Source organism: Bos mutus, chromosome 13, assembly GCF_027580195.1.
Source record: "Bos mutus isolate GX-2022 chromosome 13, NWIPB_WYAK_1.1, whole genome shotgun sequence".
Classification (NCBI taxonomy): Eukaryota; Metazoa; Chordata; class Mammalia; order Artiodactyla; family Bovidae; genus Bos; species Bos mutus.
In genome coordinates this window covers 20,949,364-20,970,024 of record NC_091629.1, presented here as the reverse complement: position 1 = coordinate 20,970,024, position 20,661 = coordinate 20,949,364, and the positions used below count along the sequence as shown (strand labels likewise).

Sequence of the window (20,661 nt, the reverse complement as noted above, 5' to 3'; positions counted from 1 at the left end):
CCAGGTTCTCAATAACAAAACAAAAGGATATTGCAAGTTAGTTTTTATTTGGACCCCCAACCCCCAGCTTTCAGCTCTTATCCTCTATACCAAGATTCAGTTAAAACGTAAAGGTAGGAGGTAGTCACTGGTGAGGAGGTGTCCATAGTAGCTCCATGTTTATGGACTTACGTCCTCTGCTTTTTCTTGTCCCCTAAACACACGCGTTTTATTTCGTTTCCTTTCTTTGCTCCATGGTGCTGGTTCTCTTGGAGCTGCACAAAAGGCTGAAATAAAACCTCTAATTTTATATTTTAGAAAATATAATCTTGTAGGATTAAGCCTAACTGGTGATGACTATCTATATACTATATTTGAGTAAGAGTGTCAATTTGGAACTTATATTTTGGGTAGTGTGTTTATGTATGGATGTCTCATAAATCTTTCCCAAGGGTAATTTTTTTCTAATTGGCTTAATCAGTCTCTATTTTTATATAATGTTTCAAGCAGTTTTCAATAAATAATCCAAATTCACAATTGTATGAAAATTTTCTTAAGTTACTGAGATTCTCAGGAGACTCCCAGAAATAATCCCTAATTGACATATTTAATCATACCTTGTATAATATATCAGACAGACAAGCCTGATAAATAAACCAGATTATTGGTGAGATAGTCAGAAGTACTTGGCTCTAGCATTTAATCTTGGGAAACCCAAGTATGAAAATATTTGACAGGTTATTTTGGTTATAGTTGGGGCTTCCCACGTGGCTCAGACGGTAAAGCGTCTGCCTGCAATGCTGGAGACCTAGGTTCAATCCTTGGGTCGGGAAGATCCCCTGGAGAAAGAAATGACAACTCACTTCACTACTCTTGCCTGGAAAATTCAGTGGACGGAGGAACCTGGTAGGCTACAGTCCATGGGGTTGCTAAGAGTCAGACACGACTGAGTGACTTCACTTTCTTTCTTTTTCTTTCTTGTGGTTATAGTTAACGCTTTTCTGAACTAAGCTTTTTTCCTTGCCATGTGAGCCACTAACTGTTGGTATCAAGTAGAAATAAGGGTCATGGTTAGTAGAGGGCCATTTATTTGGTGACTGAAGAATAGTGGTTGATTTTTAGAGGCTTGAGGGAAATAGCAGCGTTAGTACCTGCTGAGCTGGAGCACCTCATTGCCTCTGACCCTAATACTGCATGTCCTTAAACCCTCATGTAACAGCTTCTCAGTGTTCTTACTGATGAGCTGAGAAATTCTCCAGTTAACTTGTTTGCAGAGATTGTGTGATTCAACAGTATGATTGGTTAATTTTTTTTTTTTTGGAGTGAGGGATGAAATGCCCAAGAAACATCTGATACATATTTTTTTATTATAAAATTCTAAAAATATTGTAATCCCAGCTCTGCCATCTAGTATCTGTGTGTGATCTAGATGCTATTTTAATCTATAAAATGGGAATAATACATACTTTGGAGAATTGTGAGAAGACTCTTGAGAGTCCCTTGGACTGCAAGGAGATCCAACCAGTCCATTCTGAAGGAGATCAGCCCTGGGATTTCTTTGGAAAGAATGATGCTAAAGCTGAAACTCCAGTACTTTGGCCACCTGATGCGAAGAGTTGACTCATTGGAAAAGACTCTGATGCTGGGAGGGATTGGGGGCAGGAGGAGAAGGGGACGACAGAGGATAAGATGGTTGGATGGCATCACTGACTCGATGGATGTGAGTCTGAGTGAACTCCGGGAGTTGGTGATGGACAGGGAGGCCTGGCGTGCTGCGATTCATGGGGTCGCAAAGAGTCGGACACAACTGAACGACTGATCTGATCTCTAATACCAAATATGTGATATGCTTGGCACTGTACTGCCACAAAAGTTATGTTTCCTTCCTCCTTCCTTATTTATTTAGGAAAATGAAATATTTCAGTTGGTCTCTATGCCGTTGGAGATTTACTGGGAAACGTACCTCCTTGGGCCTCCCTGGTGGCTCAGCTGGTAAAGAATCCATCTGCAATGTGGGAGACCTGGGTTCGATCCCTGGCTTGGGAAGATCCCCTAGAGAAGGGAAAGGCTACCCACTCCAGTATTGTGACCTGGAGAATTCCATGACTGTATAGTCCATGGGGTCGCAAAGAGTCAGACATGACTGGGCGACTACCTCAGTTTCACTTTACCTCCTTACCATTTTGGCTTGTCGTGGCTTTTCTTAGGTGCCCCCCCTCCCTGAATAACTTCTTGCTCACCTAATGGACACTGGCATTGTTGATTGATACTGCTTCCTTTTGGACATGGTATACTTCCTGTATCTTTGACCATCTGCATAGTTTGTTGTACATAATCAAGATTTCCCCTCCTGTCTTAACTGTGAATAACCAAAAGGAAAGGTAGTTAATGCTGCTAAGCCACATGTCATTTTTGTGGCTTTTGAGCTGGCAGATACAATTCTTTGTTGCTTTTAAAGAACGTTTCTTTTCTACCAGTTTGTTGTACTCTGTGCGTATATAAACTTAAACCAGTACCACAGCTTGGTTGTATTGTATAGAAAGGCCTGTAGTATTTATAGAGGAATTTTATCCAGTTGCTGTAAGATTTTTGCTCATTTTAAATCTGATTTATCATGAATCTACTTATGACTTTTCATACAGAAATAGGAAACATTATATTTTGAGAACATTGAAAGTTATCATAAATTTATAGTATTCTATATTGAAATAGTTGCATAGAATATTTTGCTTAAATGTCATTTTAAAGTATACACTGTCATATTAATGTATTTAAGTAGTATAGCATAGAACTTTTAAGTAGAAACATTTCATATAAGGAAAATAATTGTAAAAATGACTCAAGGATCTAAACAGTTGAGTTTACATTGAAAGATAGAATACATTTTGGGCCTTTGAATCTGATTCAGTGAAAAGTGTTTTGCTCTAGTCTTTCGTTACTGTACTGTCAGGGGTGTGAAAAGCCTTCTGTGATTAGATTGTATTCTACCTGGAAGTGTGGTTGAGGTGTTACTCCAGTTTAACTGTCAGCTGGGGAGCATCTACATTCGCAACTTCAAAATATATTATGAACCTCACTATTGGATAAGAGTACAGGTTGTTTGGGAGTACGGCAGGTATATTTTATGGTCCTGATTTCTTTTCAGCTCAACTGTGTGAATGATAGTCTATCTGTAGGGGATCAGAATTTAGAAGGGTCTCAGTACAGTAGACTGTCCCGACAGTGAGAGGTACTGGGAAACTCTTGTGCTGTATTATTTCCCCTTTGAATATGGATTTTACCAACTCTGTATATTCTTCAGACTAGATGGGCTATAATTTAAGATGTAAAAATGTAGGCTGTACAATTACTGATCTGTGTTTCTTAACTTTTCTGGGGGAGCAGAAATTAATCTACTCGTGGGCCTGGTACATGTTCCATTCCCCCCTCCCACCCTAATTCTTGATGAGTGACTGAAAATGGTCTAGATTTAGTGTGCATATGCCATGAAAAGAATAACTTACAAAGCTAGACAATATAGCCCCCCAGATAAATATAGTTTGAGTTTGGCTCCACCAGTGAGAAGTAGACAACAGGCCTGGCAAGTAAAACAAATGCTTTTTATAGTTTTTTGTGCTCATAAATAAGATTAATGCCAAATAAATAGGAAACTGTGCATGAAGAGTTCGTTGTAGTCATCTGTTTTTAGGAATTATTGTATTATTGAATATGTGGAAACTTGTTTTTTGGGACTGAAATACTTCTGTTATTTCTCATGTTGAACATTTTCTTTAGTCGGGTGACATTTAAAGATACATTTATTCTACTTTGATTTTTTTGTTATACAGTATTTTGTCATTCAGACTTGTGTATCATGTGGTCTTTTAGGCATTGTATAGTGAAGGTAGTACCAAGGTTTATCTCTATCTAAGTAAGAGCTAGAAAAAAAAAATCTTGTCAATCCTGTTTCTAAAAAATGAAATTTGAAAATTATTTTATATCTTAAATAGTTATACCTTCGTGTTTGAATAAACACCAGTACTGTGGTTTCAGATTAGAATTGTGCACCAGTACATTTTTGGATAATTATCTCTGTTACTAGAGATCATGGGACTCTGTGAAAGAGTAAACTCAGTAACATGTAGACTGGAGTCATATGCACGTTATAGCTTGCTGTTCTGTTAGATCAAGAGAAGGAGAGCCACGTGTGTATTTGGACATAGTGTTAGTTCCTCAGTCGTGTCTGACTCTTCACAACCCCCATGGGCAGGCTCCTCTGTCCATGGAATACTTCAAGCAAGAGTACTGGAGTGGGTTGCAGTTTGCTTCTCCAGGGTATTTTCCTGACCCAGGGATCAAACCCTGTTCTCCTGCATTGCAGGCAGATTCCTTACTGTCTGAGCCACCAGGGAAGCCCATATTTGGATATAGTTAGACATATTTAGGTTTCTTTTATATGTACATAAACATTGTCTTTACATGAATGACATGTGCACCTGTCTAGTTTACATGATAATTGTGATTACTGATTTCTTTCATACTAAGATTTTCAACATTCAGAAAACAAAGATCAATGGCATCTGGTTCCATCACTTCATAGGAAATAGATGGGGAAACAGTGAAAACAGTGTCAGACTTTATTTTTTTTGGCTCCAAAATCACTGCAGATGGTGACTGCAGCCATGAAATTAAAAGACGCTTACTCCTTGGAAGGAAAGTTATGACCAACCTAGATAGCATATTCAAAAGCAGAGACATTACTTTGCCAACAAAGGTCCGTCTAGTCAAGGCTATGGTTTTTCCAGTGGTCATGTATGGATGTGAGAGTTGGACTGTGAAGAAAGCCGAGCACCGAAGAATTGATGCTTTTGAACTGTGGTGTTGGAGAAGACTCTTGAGAGTCCCTTGGACTGCAAGGAGATCCAACCAGTCCATTCTGAAGGAGATCAGCCCTGGGATTTCTTTGGAAAGAATGATGCTAAAGCTGAAACTCCAGTACTTTGGCCACCTGATGTGAAGAGTTGACTCATTGGAAAAGACTCTGATGCTGGGAGGGATTGGGGGCAAGAGGAGAAGGGGATGACAGAGGATGAGATGGCTGGATGGTATCACTGATTCGATGGACGTGAGTCTGAGTGAACTCTGGAGTTGGTGATGGACTGGGGTGGGAGTCCTGGCATGCTGTGATTCATGGGGTCGCAAAGAGTCGGACACGACTGAGCGACTGAACTGAACTGACTGAAGATTTTCATGGTTTTGATTCTCTACTGATATAATTATTGTCTCTAAAAATTCATTTTGGTGACATCCTGTGTCAGCCCAACAAGTAACAATTTAGAAAGTTTAATCTTTAAACTTTTTTGTAGATCAGAATGGAGGAAAATCTAAAATACGACTGCAGGGGTTGAATGTTCCATTTACTCAGTACTTTTTGAGGCATACTTATTGATCACCTGTTATATGCTAGACACCTTAAGCTCTACTGGAGATCCAGCTTATGTGTAACAGCAAAGTTAAGGAAATAGTACAAAGAATATAGAATAAATTATGTCTTTCAAGTTAAAGAAATGCTGTTATTCACAAAGAGTTTGTTAGAGGATTCAGCTTGTGTTTAACATCAAAGTAAAGAAATAATATCTAAAATTTGGAGTATACATTTTTAAATTATATTTTTAAAATAAATGCTATTATTCACTGGATGGTTGGCCGCACAATTTAAAAATAACCTGTGAATGAAACAAAAATATAAAGATAATTGTATTGAGACATAGCTAGTTATTCTATTTCTGTTCATTAAGGAATCACTTTTTAAATATGAAGATTGGAAGTCAAAGCTGAACATGCATTTAACTTTATTTGTAAATAATTTTAAACTTAAAGTTGTAAGGAAAAGAATAGTACAAAGAGTTAAACAATTTTTGCCCAGCTGAGATTCAACCAGTGTCAGCAATTTGCTAGCCTCCTTTCTAGTCTCTTCTTCCCCCCCTTCCCCCCTCTTCTCCTATTCCTTTCTCTCTCACTCACTCACTCATAAGTATGTAAACCCTCCCTCCAACCATTGGAGGGTCCTTTGTGTACATAATGGCCTTTTTGTCCTAAATACTAAGAATAGGGATAGTTTCTTAAATAACCACAGTATAGAAATCAACTTCAGTAAATTTAACATTGGTAAAATACTGTATCTGTTGTCCATATTCTAAATTGTCAATAGATCTAATAATGTTGTTTATAGCATTTTCCCTGTCTAGAGCACAGAATTCAATATAGGATCAAATATTGGATTTAATTATTGTTTCTCTTTAGCTTTCTTTAATCTAGAATACTTAAAGACTTTGTCTTTTATGACATTGTCATTTTTGAAGAATATAGTATTGTGGCATTGTGGAATCTGGTTACCCTGTAAAATCATAACATTGGACCATTATGTAAGTTCTTGTCTCTCCTTTATTTTAACTTATGCTGTGAGGAAAAAAAACACCAAGTTCTTGAAACATAACAGCTATTCAGCCATTACTTTTTTTTAACCAAAATTATTGGTAGAATAAATTTTGCTAGTGTTTAATTCATACCTAGGATATCTGTAAAGACGATAATGTAATCTAAAACTCTGATTTTGTTTTTTCTGAAGCTGAATATTTTAAGTTTCTTGTGTGAAATTTTGCTTCTCTGTTGATTTGTCTCTCTTCCTGGCAGGATTGTGCCACCTAGTGGAAGCTTATGTCCTTCTGTGTAGGTCTCAAACTGTGGATAGAACGCAAGATGTGTTTTAACAAATTAAGAAAAAGCAGTTTGGCGTGTTTAAGCTTCTCTGTTGACTTGGAATTCTTTATAACAGCGTCTTCATAAACAAGAATTTAGGACAAATAAATTTCTTGTTGAGGGAAGGCTCACTTCAGTTCAGTTCAGTCGCTCAGTCGTGTCTGACTCTGTGACCCCATGAACCGCAGCACGCCAGGCCTCCCTGTCCATCACCAACTGCCGGAGTTTACCCAAACTCATGTCCAGTGAGTCGGTGATGCCATCTAACCATCTCATCCACTGTCGTCCCCTTCTCCTCCTGCCTTCAGTATTTCCCAACATCAGGCTCTTTTCAAATGAATCAGCTCTTTGCATCAGGTGGCCAAAATGGAGTTTCAGCTTCAACATCAGTCCTTCCAGTGAACAACCAGGACTGATTTCCTTTAGGATGGACTGGCTAGATCTCCTTGCAGTCCAAGGGACTCTCAAGAGTCTTCTCCAACACCACAGTTCAAAAGCATTAATTCTTCTGAGCTCAGCTTTCTTTATGTCCAACTCTCACTCCATACATGACTATTGGACTCCATACATGACTACATACATAGCCTTGACTAGAAGGACCTTTGTTGACAAAGTAATGTCTCTGCTTTTTAATATGCTGTCTAGATTGCTCATAACTTTCTTTCCAAGGAGTAAGCATCTTTTAATTTCATGGCTGCAGTCACCATCTGCAGTGATTTTGAAGCGCAGAAAAATAAAGTCTGCCACTGTTTCCACTGTTCCCCCATCTATTTCCCATGAAGTGATGGGACTGGATACCATTATCTTAGTTTTCTGAATATTGAGTTTTAAGCCAACTTTTTCACTCTCCTCTTTCACTTTCATCAAGAGGCTCTTTAGTTCTTCTTCCCTTTCTGCCATAAGGGTGGTGTCATATGCATATCTGATGTTGCTGATATTTCTCCCAGAAATCTTGATTCCAGCTTGTGCTTCATCCAGCCCAGTGTTTCTCATAGTGTACTCTGCATATAAGTTACATGTGCTAAAATTGTGAGTTACTGAGTATTTCTTTTTCCAAGAAGAAATACCCTTATTTTTTAGAAATACCTATTTTTTAAGGTATTTTAGAAATACCTTATTTTTAAAAATACATTGTTTTTATCAATGCAACTTTAATCAAGGCATATTTCCTTTCCACCAGTTAATATGAAAATAGTTGTTGCTCTGTGGATCTTGTGAAAATCCTCCCACCTGGATTTTTCTTGTTGTACATCTGCTTTGTAAGCAGAATGTTTTGGAGCTTACATATTATTTACAGAGTCTCAGCTTATTTTGAAGTAGCGGAAGAAAAACACAGTGGATGATGAATACTAAAGAAATGGTCTACAGGAAAAAAAAACTACTTTGAAAATAACTTGAAAATAATTTTTATCATTCAAAGACTTTTTACCAATTGGCTAGATAAGATCTTATTTGTATATAAGTATAATTTAGTATTTTATCAATTGGAGAGTTGACAGTCTCTTTTTATTAGATATGAAAAAGATGCCTTGTTCTTTGTGAGATATTCAGTATACACGTTACTTGGTCTTGAGAAACACTTGTTCCAGGGTTGGACATTCTAATTAGTGGAGTATAAACTCTTGAGGTCTTCAGAACAGGTGTGTACTATAAAGAATATTGAGTCTTATCCAGCCATTTAAGGAAAAGTCCTGAATTACAAATTGCAGCCATTCAAGCATATTATGCCTTTATTAGAGTCATGGATATTTTACATGATATCTTATACAAAATAATAAGATATTTTTATCTTACTATTCTCTCTTAGTTGCTAATGTATATTCACGATGAGTGGGTTAGGAGAAAACGCCTTGGATCCACTGGCCCCTGATTCACGAAAACGCAAGTTGCCATGTGATCCTCCAGGGCAAGGGTAAGCAATTTATTTCCTGATGCTTCACCAAGATCACCTCCCCTTGCCTTTATTTGTTTGGTTTGAAGATAACATTTCAGCTTTCTGTTATTTGCTTTCTCTGGTTAGATTTTTATTGTTTATTTGTTTAAGTATATACTAACTGTGATACTGTAAGAAGCATTTCTCAATGGAGGATGTAGGAGTTACAAATAGATAAGATTATTATAAGTAAGATAAGATTATTACAAGTTAGAATCTTTAGTATCCTTTAAGAACATGTTATAAATTGATATTTTGGCATTTGTGAGGTTTTATCATTCTTTTCCTGAGTGAAGTTAGAAGTTTAAAAAATAGAAATGAAATACTACATTTTATGCAGTGATGCTTCATAGCTTTTGTAGTATTTGCCAAGGTCAGTATCACTTAGATTTCACTGTCAGGGTTGCAAAATAAAAAACAATCTTATCATCAATATAATTCATGAGACCTTATTATTAATAAGTAGTTATTGCTGTTTAATTATTTGTTAATTTTACTGTCTCTTTGTGGTAAAGACTATCCCCATTTTCCAGATGATGAAATGAAGCTAACTGACTAAGGCCACCAGGCTAACAACAGGTGGACTTGAGTTTAGGTTTGCACAGATTTCAACTGTATTATACTAGGTCTCCAAGACATTGTTTTGGGAGTCTCTGTGGGCTGAATTTACTTTGCTAGTATATGGATGTAATGGTATTGTGTAGGTACTGATTCTGCTCACAGCTCGATTGTGACTGATATATTTATGGCGTTTTCCCCCCATTTCCCAGCCTTGCCTGCAGTGGTGAAAAGTGGAGACGGGAGCAGGAGAGTAAATATATTGAAGAATTGGCTGAACTAATATCTGCTAATCTTAGTGATATTGACAATTTCAATGTCAAACCAGATAAATGTGCAATTTTAAAGGAAACAGTAAGACAGATACGTCAAATAAAAGAGCAAGGTAATACAAAGTAAGAGAACACTCAAGTCTTTTAGCAGGAACTTGTTAACTGGGTTCACATTTGTCTTTTGCTCCGTTGTTGCTTAGATGGGAACTGCTGTTCCTTGAGGGCTAGTAGCCTCTGTGGGGCTCCATAGTTAGATTAGTTTGACCAGTGGACCAGTTGTGCTCCTTAGGACATAGTCACCAGAATTGGAAGGAGGCCAGGGCTGCTCACCCTGTTATTTGTTAGTTCCCTTTCAGGAAGCAGTGAAATAGTGCTTTTAGTAGGGAAAGAAAATCTAGAGTATCTTCTGCGCTCCTGGGTAACTCAGAAGTTTAATTTTAACCTTTAGAAATTGTAGCATCGTTTTCTTATCAGAAAGCACTGTTTATGTGCGCATGTACACCTGTGTGCCTCTTTGTTCTGGGAACAGTTTGAAGGTGCATTGAGACTGCAACTGATCCATATGCTATTTGTAGTACTGCCTTATGTCTTTTCAGGAAAAGCTATTACCAGTGATGATGATGTTCAGAAAGCTGATGTATCTTCCACAGGACAAGGAGTTATTGATAAAGACTCCTTAGGACCACTCTTACTTCAGGCAAGTATAAGGTTTTAGTTCTAAAGTAAGCGGTGTTGAATTAAAAAAAAAAAAGATAAAATTTTGGGTATGAGAGCAAAAAGAAAATGTGTCTTCTCATGAGATAGAACTCAGTATTCTGAATATGATTATAAAATACTCTTATGTTTAAAATATATGTAACTCATATATATGTATAACTCATATATATATAAAATATATGTAACTCACCCCCTCACCCCATGCATTTGGGCATATTTTTTTTTTTTATTGACTCAGACTTTTTGGGTGCATTTTCCCATAATTGATAGAATGGCACTATAATTTCATATTTTGGAGGAATTTTTAAGACCTTAGATATTTTTTGTAAGTAGTTGTCTTTAATAAATCTAGTTAACCTGTACTCTACAGAAGGTTTCTCTTCTGTACTTTACAGGTTTCTCTTACTTTAAGTGATGGCTAGAAGCCCTTTGTTAAAGCTCACTTATCAGATAATTTTGTTGCAGTTGGTTTGTTCCAACTACTTTTTAGTGGATCAGTTCAGTTCCTCTTTGTAAATTCTCACTACAAAGTGCTCTAGTTCTTATAGCTTGATTTGATACCAGATGGAAAGGGGGGAAGCATTCAGGGTGATTTTTTTTTTTTTTTTTTAATTTTTAAAAACTCCTTTGAAGAAGTAATTCTTCAAAAATTAGATTATAAATTAATTCAAATTTCATCTTTACTGTCATCTTTTCAAATCATCTATATTTTTCCTAGAACCCTTTATTGATGTTGCTAATGTTAATAGACATGATGGCTGATAGTCATTAAATCAACAGTTTTTTTCAAATTCTGTTTAGTACTAAGGCTGCCCTAACAAAATGCCACAGGCTGAGTGGCTTAAACAATAGAAATTTATTTTTTACAGTTCTGGAGGCTGGAAGTCCAAGATCAAGGTGTTGGCAGTCTTGGTTTCTCTTGAGACCTGTCTCCTTGACTTGTAGATGGCTGCCTTCTCCTTGTGTCTTCACGTGGCCTTTTCTCTCTGTGTGTGCATTTCTGGTGTCTGTCTCTCTTCTCGTAAGAACACTAGTCCTGTTGGATTAGAGCCCTACTCTTATGACCTCACTTAACTTTAATTACCTCCTAAAAGGCCCTATCTCCAGATAGAGTCACACTGAGCTTTAGGGCTTCAACATACCAGTTGTGGTTGGGGGTGGGATACAGTTCAGTCCGTAATAGCCAGTGTTAACATACTCCACTTCAGGCATTGGACGGCTTCCTATTTGTGGTGAATCGTGAAGGAAACATTGTATTTGTGTCAGAAAATGTTACCCAGTACCTACAATATAAGCAAGAGGACCTGGTTAATACAAGTGTCTACAATATATTGCATGAAGAAGATAGAAAGGATTTTCTTAAAAACTTACCAAAATCTACAGGTAAGTTTTTAAAGTATATTTTCCAAGTAAGTTAAAAAATTTTTTTTTCTTAATCATTTCTTAGAAAATTGAATATACTTTTGAAAGTCAAGTGATGACTATATAGAACAGGGAAAGCTGTAAATAACAAAATTTTCAAATATGAATTTAAAATTTGGTATACATTTCATGGGTCTAAGATATACAGTGAGTTACAAAATATGTGAGGTACCTGTTGAATTTGAAACTGAAGTTATTCCAGTGTTTTATATATTGTCGCTTTGAACTGTGTTGTACTGTGGAAGATGTATAATGAGAAAATATATACAGCTTAAATTCTTTTTTTCTTATTGGCAAATAGTTCATTTATAGCTTAAATTCTTGGTAATAGTCATGGACTGAATTGCTAGCCTTTACAAAACTCCTTTCTATTTGTTTCCTAAAGTTAATGGAGTTACCTGGACAAATGAGACCCAGAGACAAAAAAGCCATACATTTAACTGCCGTATGTTGATGAAAATACCACATGACATTCTGGAAGACATAAACACCAGTCCCGAAATGCGCCAGAGATACGAGACGATGCAGTGCTTTGCCCTGTCCCAGCCGCGGGCTATGATGGAGGAAGGGGAAGGTGAGAGCCATCACTTGCCCATGATGTTTTATCAAGCAATAGCAGCCACACTTGTTTAATTCTTCCTAGTGAATTCCACATTCTTACTTGCCTATTGAATAGACGCATCAAAGGTTAACTTTTCTGTTGTAGACTTGCAGTCCTGTATGATCTGTGTGGCACGCCGCATTACCACTGGAGAAAGAGCATTTCCATCAAGTCCTGAGAGCTTTATCACTAGACACGATCTTTCAGGTAGAAACTGTGCATGTGTGTACATTTGTTCATTTTGGGAAGTTTTGTAAGTTAACTTTTTACAGCCTGTTCTGTCTTTTAAGTGCCCACGCCCACTGTCATGAATACTTTGCATGGATTATTTCTGATGTTTGTTACACAACCCTGAAGGAGACTCACTTAAACCGTAGGCATTTGAGTTGGGTGTGTTTGACACTTCAAATCCCTCAAATAAACCCAACAACAAAAAAAGGTAGAGGTACCTGGCTTTCTCTTCAAATTGCATTTCAAATCAGAAGCCAGTATTTCTTTTCTGTAACTTCAAACTCATTTTTTATAAACACTTTTCACAAATGTGGGTAATTTAATGAGAATTACTGGGAGTAATTCTTGACCTGATCATGAATTTTTAATTTTGGCCTGCCCTTTTGCCTATGAGAGTAAAGAATGAAAGCCATTGTAGTTAAATAAGGCACAATGATGAAATTAAACACAGTGGCAATTTTATGTTTAATAGGGAAAGTTATTACTATAGACACCAATTCACTGAGATCCTCCATGAGACCTGGCTTTGAAGACATAATCCGAAGGTGTATCCAGAGATTTTTTAGTCTTAATGATGGGCAGTCATGGTCCCAGAAACGTCACTATCAAGAAGGTAAGGAATTTGGAGGTTGATTCTTGATCTCATTTGTCATCACGTTTGGGTGCTGTCAGCTCAGTTCAGTTCAGTCGCTCAGTGGTGTCTGACTGTTTGCAACCCCATGAATCACAGCACGCCAGGCCTCCCTGTCCATCACCAACTCCCGGAGTTCACTCAGACTCAGTACATCGAGTCAGTGATGCCATCCAGCCATCTCATCCTCTGTCGTCCCCTTCTCCTCCTGCCCCCAATCCCTCCCAGCATCAGAGTCTTTTCCAATGAGTCAACTCTTCGCATGAGGTGGCCAAAGTACTGGAGTTTCAGCTTTAGCATCATTCTTTCCAAAGAAATCCCAGGGCTGATCTCCTTCAGAATGGACTGGTTGGATCTCCTTGCAGTCCAAGGGACTCTCAAGAGTCTTCTCCAACACCACAGTTCAAAAGCATCAATTCTTCAGTGCTCAGCTTTCTTCACAGTCCAACTCTCACATCCATACATGACCACTGGAAAAACCATAGCCTTGACTAGACAGACCTTTGTTGGCAAAGTAATGTCTCTGCTTTTGAATATGCTATCTAGGTTGGTCATAACTTTCCTTCCAAGGAGTAAGCGTCTTTTAATTTCATGGCTGCAGTCACCATCTGCAGTGATTTTGGAGCCCAGAAAAATAAAGTCTGACACTGTTTCCACTGTTTTGCCATCTATTTCCCATGAAGTGGTGGGACCAGATGCCATGATCTTCATTTTCTGAATGTTGAGTTTTAAGCCAACTTTTTCACTCTCCTCTTTCACCTTCATCAAGAGGCTATAGAGCCTTAAATATATATATATATATATACACACACATATGTGACAGTAGTTGTTTTCGTCTGTGTCGGGGAGGAAAATGATTGTTGAACATTGTTATTTTAGCCTGTTCCTAATTTTGGTGAGATTCAGTCTTTTGCTGGATTTTGAGGATGTTGGACTTGCATATTTACTTTCTTTTTTCCCCTGTATGTGTTTGTTTTGCCAATTGTATTTGCAACTAATAGAATATTTTCCCCAACAGCTTATATCCATGGCCATGCAGAAACCCCGCTGTATCGATTCTCTTTGGCTGATGGCACTATAGTGACTGCGCAAACAAAAAGCAAACTATTCCGAAATCCTGTAACAAATGACCGTCATGGCTTTGTCTCAACCCACTTTCTTCAGAGGTAATGGTTGGTTACTGTGAGTTCTCATATTAAATGCATCAGTATTCTCAAGATGCTTTATTGTTAATGTAAAAAGGGAGAAAAATTAATGTGGAAAAATAGACAGGTTGTTGGGTTTGCTCAAGTGCACTTAGATTCCTGTCGTATGGTGTTTGTTTTTTTAAGGTTACATTTCTATGTGAGAGTGAGAATTTGTTCATCAAACAATTCCTGGGAAAGCTGGAGGATAGGAAGGCTAATGGGTAAAAGAATACATAAAATCTGACTATCTGTGTTACTTTTCATTTCTAATGATACATTACTTTTAAGAATGGAATTTAAAATTTGGAGGTAGACTTCAAGAAGAAATGGTTACTGTTGCTGTTGCTAACAGTAAATGAGCAACACATGAAGGAGCAGGATATTCACCCATAAATTATCTCGAGTAATTTGTAGGCACCTCCAGGTTAACCCCTCAGTATAGGGGAATTGCATAGGGAAAAGCCCCACCGAGATTCCAGCTAATGAAACTTTGGGTCCTTTATGGTGCTCTCATGGTGTCACTCATTAGATTCTGTGGCTTATTAAAATGTATGTTATTAGATTAATGACTGATCAATATTTAAATTGTTATGGTCACTAGGTATTGGAATGATGCTCAAGAAGTTAAGTTTCTGGGACTTTTCATCCTTTTTTTTTTTTTTAATCAGACTCAGGCTTTTAACACATGCCTGTAATTAAAAATTTTAAACTTACTTGGCTGTTTTGGGCCTTCGTTGTGGCTTGTGGGCTCAGTAGTTGCTGTGTACAGGCTTGGTAGCCCAGTGCCATGGGGGCTCTTAGTTCCCCAACCACAGGTTGAACTGGCTTCCCCTGCGCTGGAAGGCAAATTCTTCATCATTGGTCCACCAGGGGCGTCCCCATGCCTGTAATTTTTTAGTAGAACTCTGATGTTCTGTTTCTTTGCAGGGAACAGAATGGGTATAGACCAAACCCGAATCCTGTTGGACAAGGCATTAGGCCTCCAGCAGCTGGATGCAACAATTCAGTAGGCGGCATGAGTATGTCACCAAATCCAGGCTTACAGATGCTGAGCAGCAGGACTTACGGCTTAACTGATCCTGGCACCGCGGGGCAGATGAGTGGAGCCAGGTATGGGGCTTCCGGTAGCATAGCCTCCATGAACCCCGGGCCAGGCATGCAGTCACCATCTTCCTACCAGAACAGTACCTACGGTCTCAACATGAGTAGCCCTCCACACGGGAGCCCTGGTCTCGGCTCCAGCCAGCAGAATATCATGATTTCTCCTCGTAATCGAGGGAGTCCAAAGATGGCCTCACACCAGTTTTCTCCTGTTGCAGGTATTTGTGTTGCATTTTGTTTTATTTTTTAGTAATTCTTTTCTTTCCATACCACTGTAATTCTTGTTAATTTATTTTAAAATAGAAACTTTGAACTGGTAAGTGGTGTTTTTTACAGCATATGATAGTTTATTTCTTTTCCTGATTTTTTTTCCAAATCCAGGCGTGCACTCTCCCATGGGATCTTCTGGCAATACCGTGAGTCACAGCTTTTCTAGCAGCTCTCTGAGTGCCCTTCAAGCTATCAGTGAGGGCGTGGGGACTTCTCTTTTATCTACACTGTCTTCGCCAGGTCCCAAATTGGATAATTCCCCTAATATGAATATAACTCAACCAAGTAAAGTGAACAGTCAGGATTCCAAGAGTCCCCTAGGCTTGTATTGCGACCAGAATCCAGTGGAGAGTTCAATGTGTCAGTCAAATAGCAGAGATCACATTAACGACAAAGAAAGTAAGGAGAGCGGTGTGGAAGGGTCTGAGAATCAGCGGGCTCCTCTGGAAAGCAAAGGTCACAAAAAGTTGCTGCAGTTACTCACCTGTTCTTCTGATGACCGGGGTCACTCCTGCTTGACCAACTCCCCCTGGACTCAAGTTGTAAAGACTCCTCCATTAGTGTCAGCAGCCCCTCTGGGGTCTCCTCTTCCACCTCCGGAGGCGTATCCTCCACATCCAACGTGCATGGGTCACTGCTGCAAGAGAAGCACCGGATTTTGCACAAGTTGCTCCAGAATGGAAATTCACCAGCAGAAGTAGCCAAGATTACCGCTGAAGCCACTGGGAAGGACACCAGCAGTACGACGTCTTGTGTAGAAGGAAACGTCAAGCAGGAGCAACTCAGTCCTAAGAAAAAGGAAAGTAATGCTCTGCTTAGGTATCTGCTGGACAGGGACGATCCTAGTGACACACTTGCCAAAGAGCTCCAGCCCAAAGTGGAAGGCGTGGACAGTAAGATGAGTCAGTGCAGCAGCTCCGCCATTCCGAGCTCGAGTCAAGAGAAAGATGCTAAAATTAAGACAGAAACAAATGAAGAGGTAACTTGTCTTCTGCATATTCCAGCTTGATCCTTATATTTGATCTTTTCTGTGTTTTAAAGGGTTATACACAAATTCTTACTTTGTTTTTTAGGTTTATTTAATGGAGATTAATCTGGAACTGTCATTTTTTTGCTAACTCTTCTGAGCATCAGTAAAGTATATTATGTAATTTAGAAATATCAGATGTGTACGCTTTCAAATGTGACTTCACCTCATTAGCAGCCAATTTGAAATTTTTCATGAAGGTTTTTGTTGGAATGAGCACATTAGGTCATTAAGTGTATAGAAGAAATGGGAAAAAACCTTCTGAATTAAGGAAGATAATTTTGATTTTTACCTAAAGTCAAGTTTCATGTACATGATCACATTCTGTACAAACATTTCCCGGACACTGTGTAACGTCTCTGAGAGACACTAATATGCACCTGAGAAAATTAAAGTCTTGGAGAAGTTCTACTGTTAGGATGTCTGTTTAATTTTTTTGTGTTTCCTAAATGTACTGATCAAAAACCCTTTTTAAAGCATAGCTATGAATTTGTTGAACGTCAGCTTGTCTTTATTATTAATCGTATGTGTTTTCAGAAGTATGTGCAGAGGCAGACGTTGCTGTCAGCTCATGATTCTGACTAATGTTTGCTGGAAAATATCCTTCAGTTTGAGAATTAAATATCTAGAGTAAATTTAAAAGTGCCCCTTTGGAAGCATTTCCAAACCTATCGATTTATCTCAGGATTTGAATCTGTGTTTGACTTTTAAGGTGGAAATGTAGGGATAGTCATAATCAGCCAGCCTCTACGCTGGGCATTACCGTTTAGGATAACTATTGTATTTCACTTGTTCCTGTTTCGTTTCTTCTGATGAATATGTTTATACCTATGTATCTCGTAATGAACACTGGTTAATTTAAAAAAATATTTTCAGGGATCCGGAGACTTGGATAATCTAGATGCTATTCTTGGTGATCTGACTAATTCTGACTTCTACAATAATTCCATACCCACAAGTGGTAGTAACCTGGGAACTAAGCCACAGATGTTTCAAGGAGCTAATTCTCTGGGTAAGAAAGAACTAGATTTTATTCTTGCCGCCTTTTGAACTTTTCTGCACACCTGTGTGTACTCTTACATTAAGACTAGGACCCAACTTTAAAACGTGTACTCTGCCTTAGTTTTTCTTTTTCTTTTTTTTACTAATTTATAACATAGATGCTTTAAAAACCTTTTTGTACAGTTTCCTATTTCTAACTAATATGGGGCCAGCAATCATGTAACTTATAGGAAAGTATTCTTCTTTGGTTGCTACAGGTGAGTCGTAGGTTCTAGGTCCTTACTAGTACCTTTATTTGTCTTGGCCACAGAGAATCAGATTAAAAAGCAAATCAAAACTTGTCTTTTGATACTAATTTACTTTGGTGTTTGCTGGTTTCACCTAACTTTTTGCCTGTACCTGAGTACTTCTAGATTCATCAGCGTAACAAGGATATATTACATGTATCAATTGAAAAAGAGTAATCCCACAATTATCTGGAAAGGTGGTTATTCATTTTTAGTGGCACTGTTTCCTCAACTATAATGCATAGATAATTAGATCAGTCTAATGGATTGGGGAAAAAATTTGGAAACTTTATGTTATAGTCCTTATTTGACTAGAAGCAACTTATCTGGTTATATTTAAATGTAAAATTTTAAACTTTAAGTATGCATATTGAAGAACTTCCAGGACCTTGAAACGTTGGTAAAATCTTTACTATTTAATATAAAGTGAAGCTGAATGTGAATGACTATGTCAGGCTGTAGAAAAGTGCCCAGTACTTCAGCAAACACCAGGACTCTTGTTTTTTTACTTTATTTGAAATAGGAGGCCAATTTTCTTTATTCTTTTGAATTTCTTTTGGTGCTAAGTGTTTATTTTGTAAAAAAAGACAGTGTTCATTTTGGGAAGAAAGATATTCTTGGGTGGGTGGTATTGGTATTTATGTTTTGTACTTAATTATGTACTGCACCATCAGAAGATACTTATGTATCATGCTTCTGTGTTTTTAACAGGTTTGAGGAGTCCGCAGCCTGTACAGTCTGTCCGTCCTCCGTATAACCGGGCAGTATCTCTAGACAGTCCTGTTTCCGTTGGCTCAAGTCCTCCAGTAAAGAATATTGGTGCTTTCCCCATGTTACCAAAGCAACCCATGTTGGGCGGCAATCCAAGAATGATGGATAATCAGGAAAATTACGGCTCAAATATGGGTATGTTATTTCTAATTAATATCAGTTCAGTTCAGTCGCTCAGTTGTGTCTGACTCTTTGTGACCCCATGGACTGCAGCATGCCAGGCTTCCCTGTCCATCACCAACTCCTAGAGCTTGCTCAAACTCATGTCCATCGCGTCAGTGATGCCATCCAACCATCTCATCCTCTGTCGTTCCCTTCTCCTCCTGCCTTCAGTCTTTCCCAGCATCAGGGTCTAATTTAAATTTCTTTTGGGAAAAGCAAATTTAAAATACTTACAGCCACTGAAATAGAGTTAAATAGGATTTTGAATAACAGGAGCATGTTTCTTTTATGAGCATCCTTCGCTTATTCTGTGTCTTGGTGATTTAAACTCTCAAGGAGGCTTTCTGTCCAAGGCATTTTCTTTTCTTTATTTTTTGGCTGTGCCATGTGGCATGTGGAATTTTAGTTCCACAACCAGGGACTGAACCTGGGTCCCCTGCATTGGGGACGTGGAGTCTTCACAATAAAGCAAGTCGTGAAATTTTTGATTTCCTAGTGCATAATAGTTAGGTTGCTTTATACTGTAGTCTCGCTTTTTTTTTTTTTTTTTTTTTTTTTTTGAATTATATAGTTCTGGCTGTGCTGGGTCTTCATTGCTGTGTGGACTTATCTCTAGTTTTGGCGAATGGGCACTAGTCTCTAGTTGTGGTGTGTGGGCTTCTCGTTGTGGTGGCTTCAGTTGTGGTGGTGCACAGGCTCTAGGTACGTAGACTTCGGTACTTAACAGCTCCTAGGCTCTAGAGCCGGAGAAGGCAATGGCACCCCACTCCAGTACTCTTGCCTGGAAAATCCCATGGACGGAGGAGCCTGGTAGGCTGCAGTCCATGGGGTCGCGAAGAGTCGGGCATGACTGAGCGATTTCACTTTCACTTTTCACTTTCATACATTGGAGAAGGCAATGGCACCCCCACTCCAGTGTTCTTGCCTGGAGAATCTCAGGGACGGTGGAGCCTGATGGGCTGCCGTCTATGGGGTTGCACAGAGTGGGACACGACTGAAGCGACTTAGCAGCAGCAGCAGCAGCAGGCTCTAGAGCACAGACTCGATAGTTGTGGCATATGGACTTAGCTGCTTTAAGGCATGTGGGATCTTCCCGGACCAGAGATTAAACCAGGGATCCTCCTGAATTGGCAGGTGGATTCTTTACCATTGAGTCATCAGGGAAGCCTATACTGTAGTCTCTTAAGTGTGCAATAGTATTATGTCTAAAAAAGAATGTTGTTTGTGTCCAGCTCTTTGTGACCCCATAGATTGTAGCACGGCAGGCCTCCCTGTCCTTCACCATCTCCCGAAGTTTGCCCAAGTTCATGTCTATTGCATTGGTAATGCCATCCATCCATCTCATCCTCTGATGCTGCCCTCTTCTCCTCCTGCCCTCAATCTTTCCCAGCATCAAGGACTTTTCCAGTGAGTCGGCTGTTCACATCAGATGACCAAAATATTGGAGCTTCAGCATCAGTCCTTCCAATGAGTGTTCAGGGTTGATTTCCCTTGAGATTGACTGGTTTGATCTCCTTGCTTTCCAAGGGACTTTCAGGAGTCTTCTCCAGCAACACAGTTCAAAGGCATCAGTTCTTTGGCGTTCTGCCTTCTTTATGGTCCAGCTCTCACAACCGTACGTGACCACTGGGAAGACCATAGCCTTGACTGTATGGACCTTTGTCAGCAGAGTAATGTCTCTGCTTTTCAACACACTGTCTAGGTTTTTCATAGCTTTCCTGCCAAGAAGCAGCTGTCTTCTGATTTCCTGGCTTCAGTCATCATCTGCAGTG

General features: G+C 38.7%; 1 protein-coding gene across 1 annotated transcript in view; it reads left to right on the top strand.

Annotated features, from left to right (window-relative positions):
* The window catches only part of NCOA3 (nuclear receptor coactivator 3), a 123,158-nt gene that overhangs the window by 82,406 nt on the left and 20,091 nt on the right, over positions 1-20,661 (top strand). Inside the window, 13 exon segments of the mRNA XM_070381082.1 lie at positions 8,525-8,629; positions 9,421-9,593; positions 10,077-10,177; positions 11,406-11,580; positions 12,005-12,193; positions 12,326-12,427; positions 12,924-13,064; positions 14,101-14,248; positions 15,197-15,588; positions 15,752-16,162; positions 16,165-16,619; positions 17,544-17,679; positions 18,668-18,862. Coding sequence (XP_070237183.1) covers positions 8,544-8,629; positions 9,421-9,593; positions 10,077-10,177; positions 11,406-11,580; positions 12,005-12,193; positions 12,326-12,427; positions 12,924-13,064; positions 14,101-14,248; positions 15,197-15,588; positions 15,752-16,162; positions 16,165-16,619; positions 17,544-17,679; positions 18,668-18,862 — 2,704 coding nt within the window. The 5' untranslated portion in view covers positions 8,525-8,543.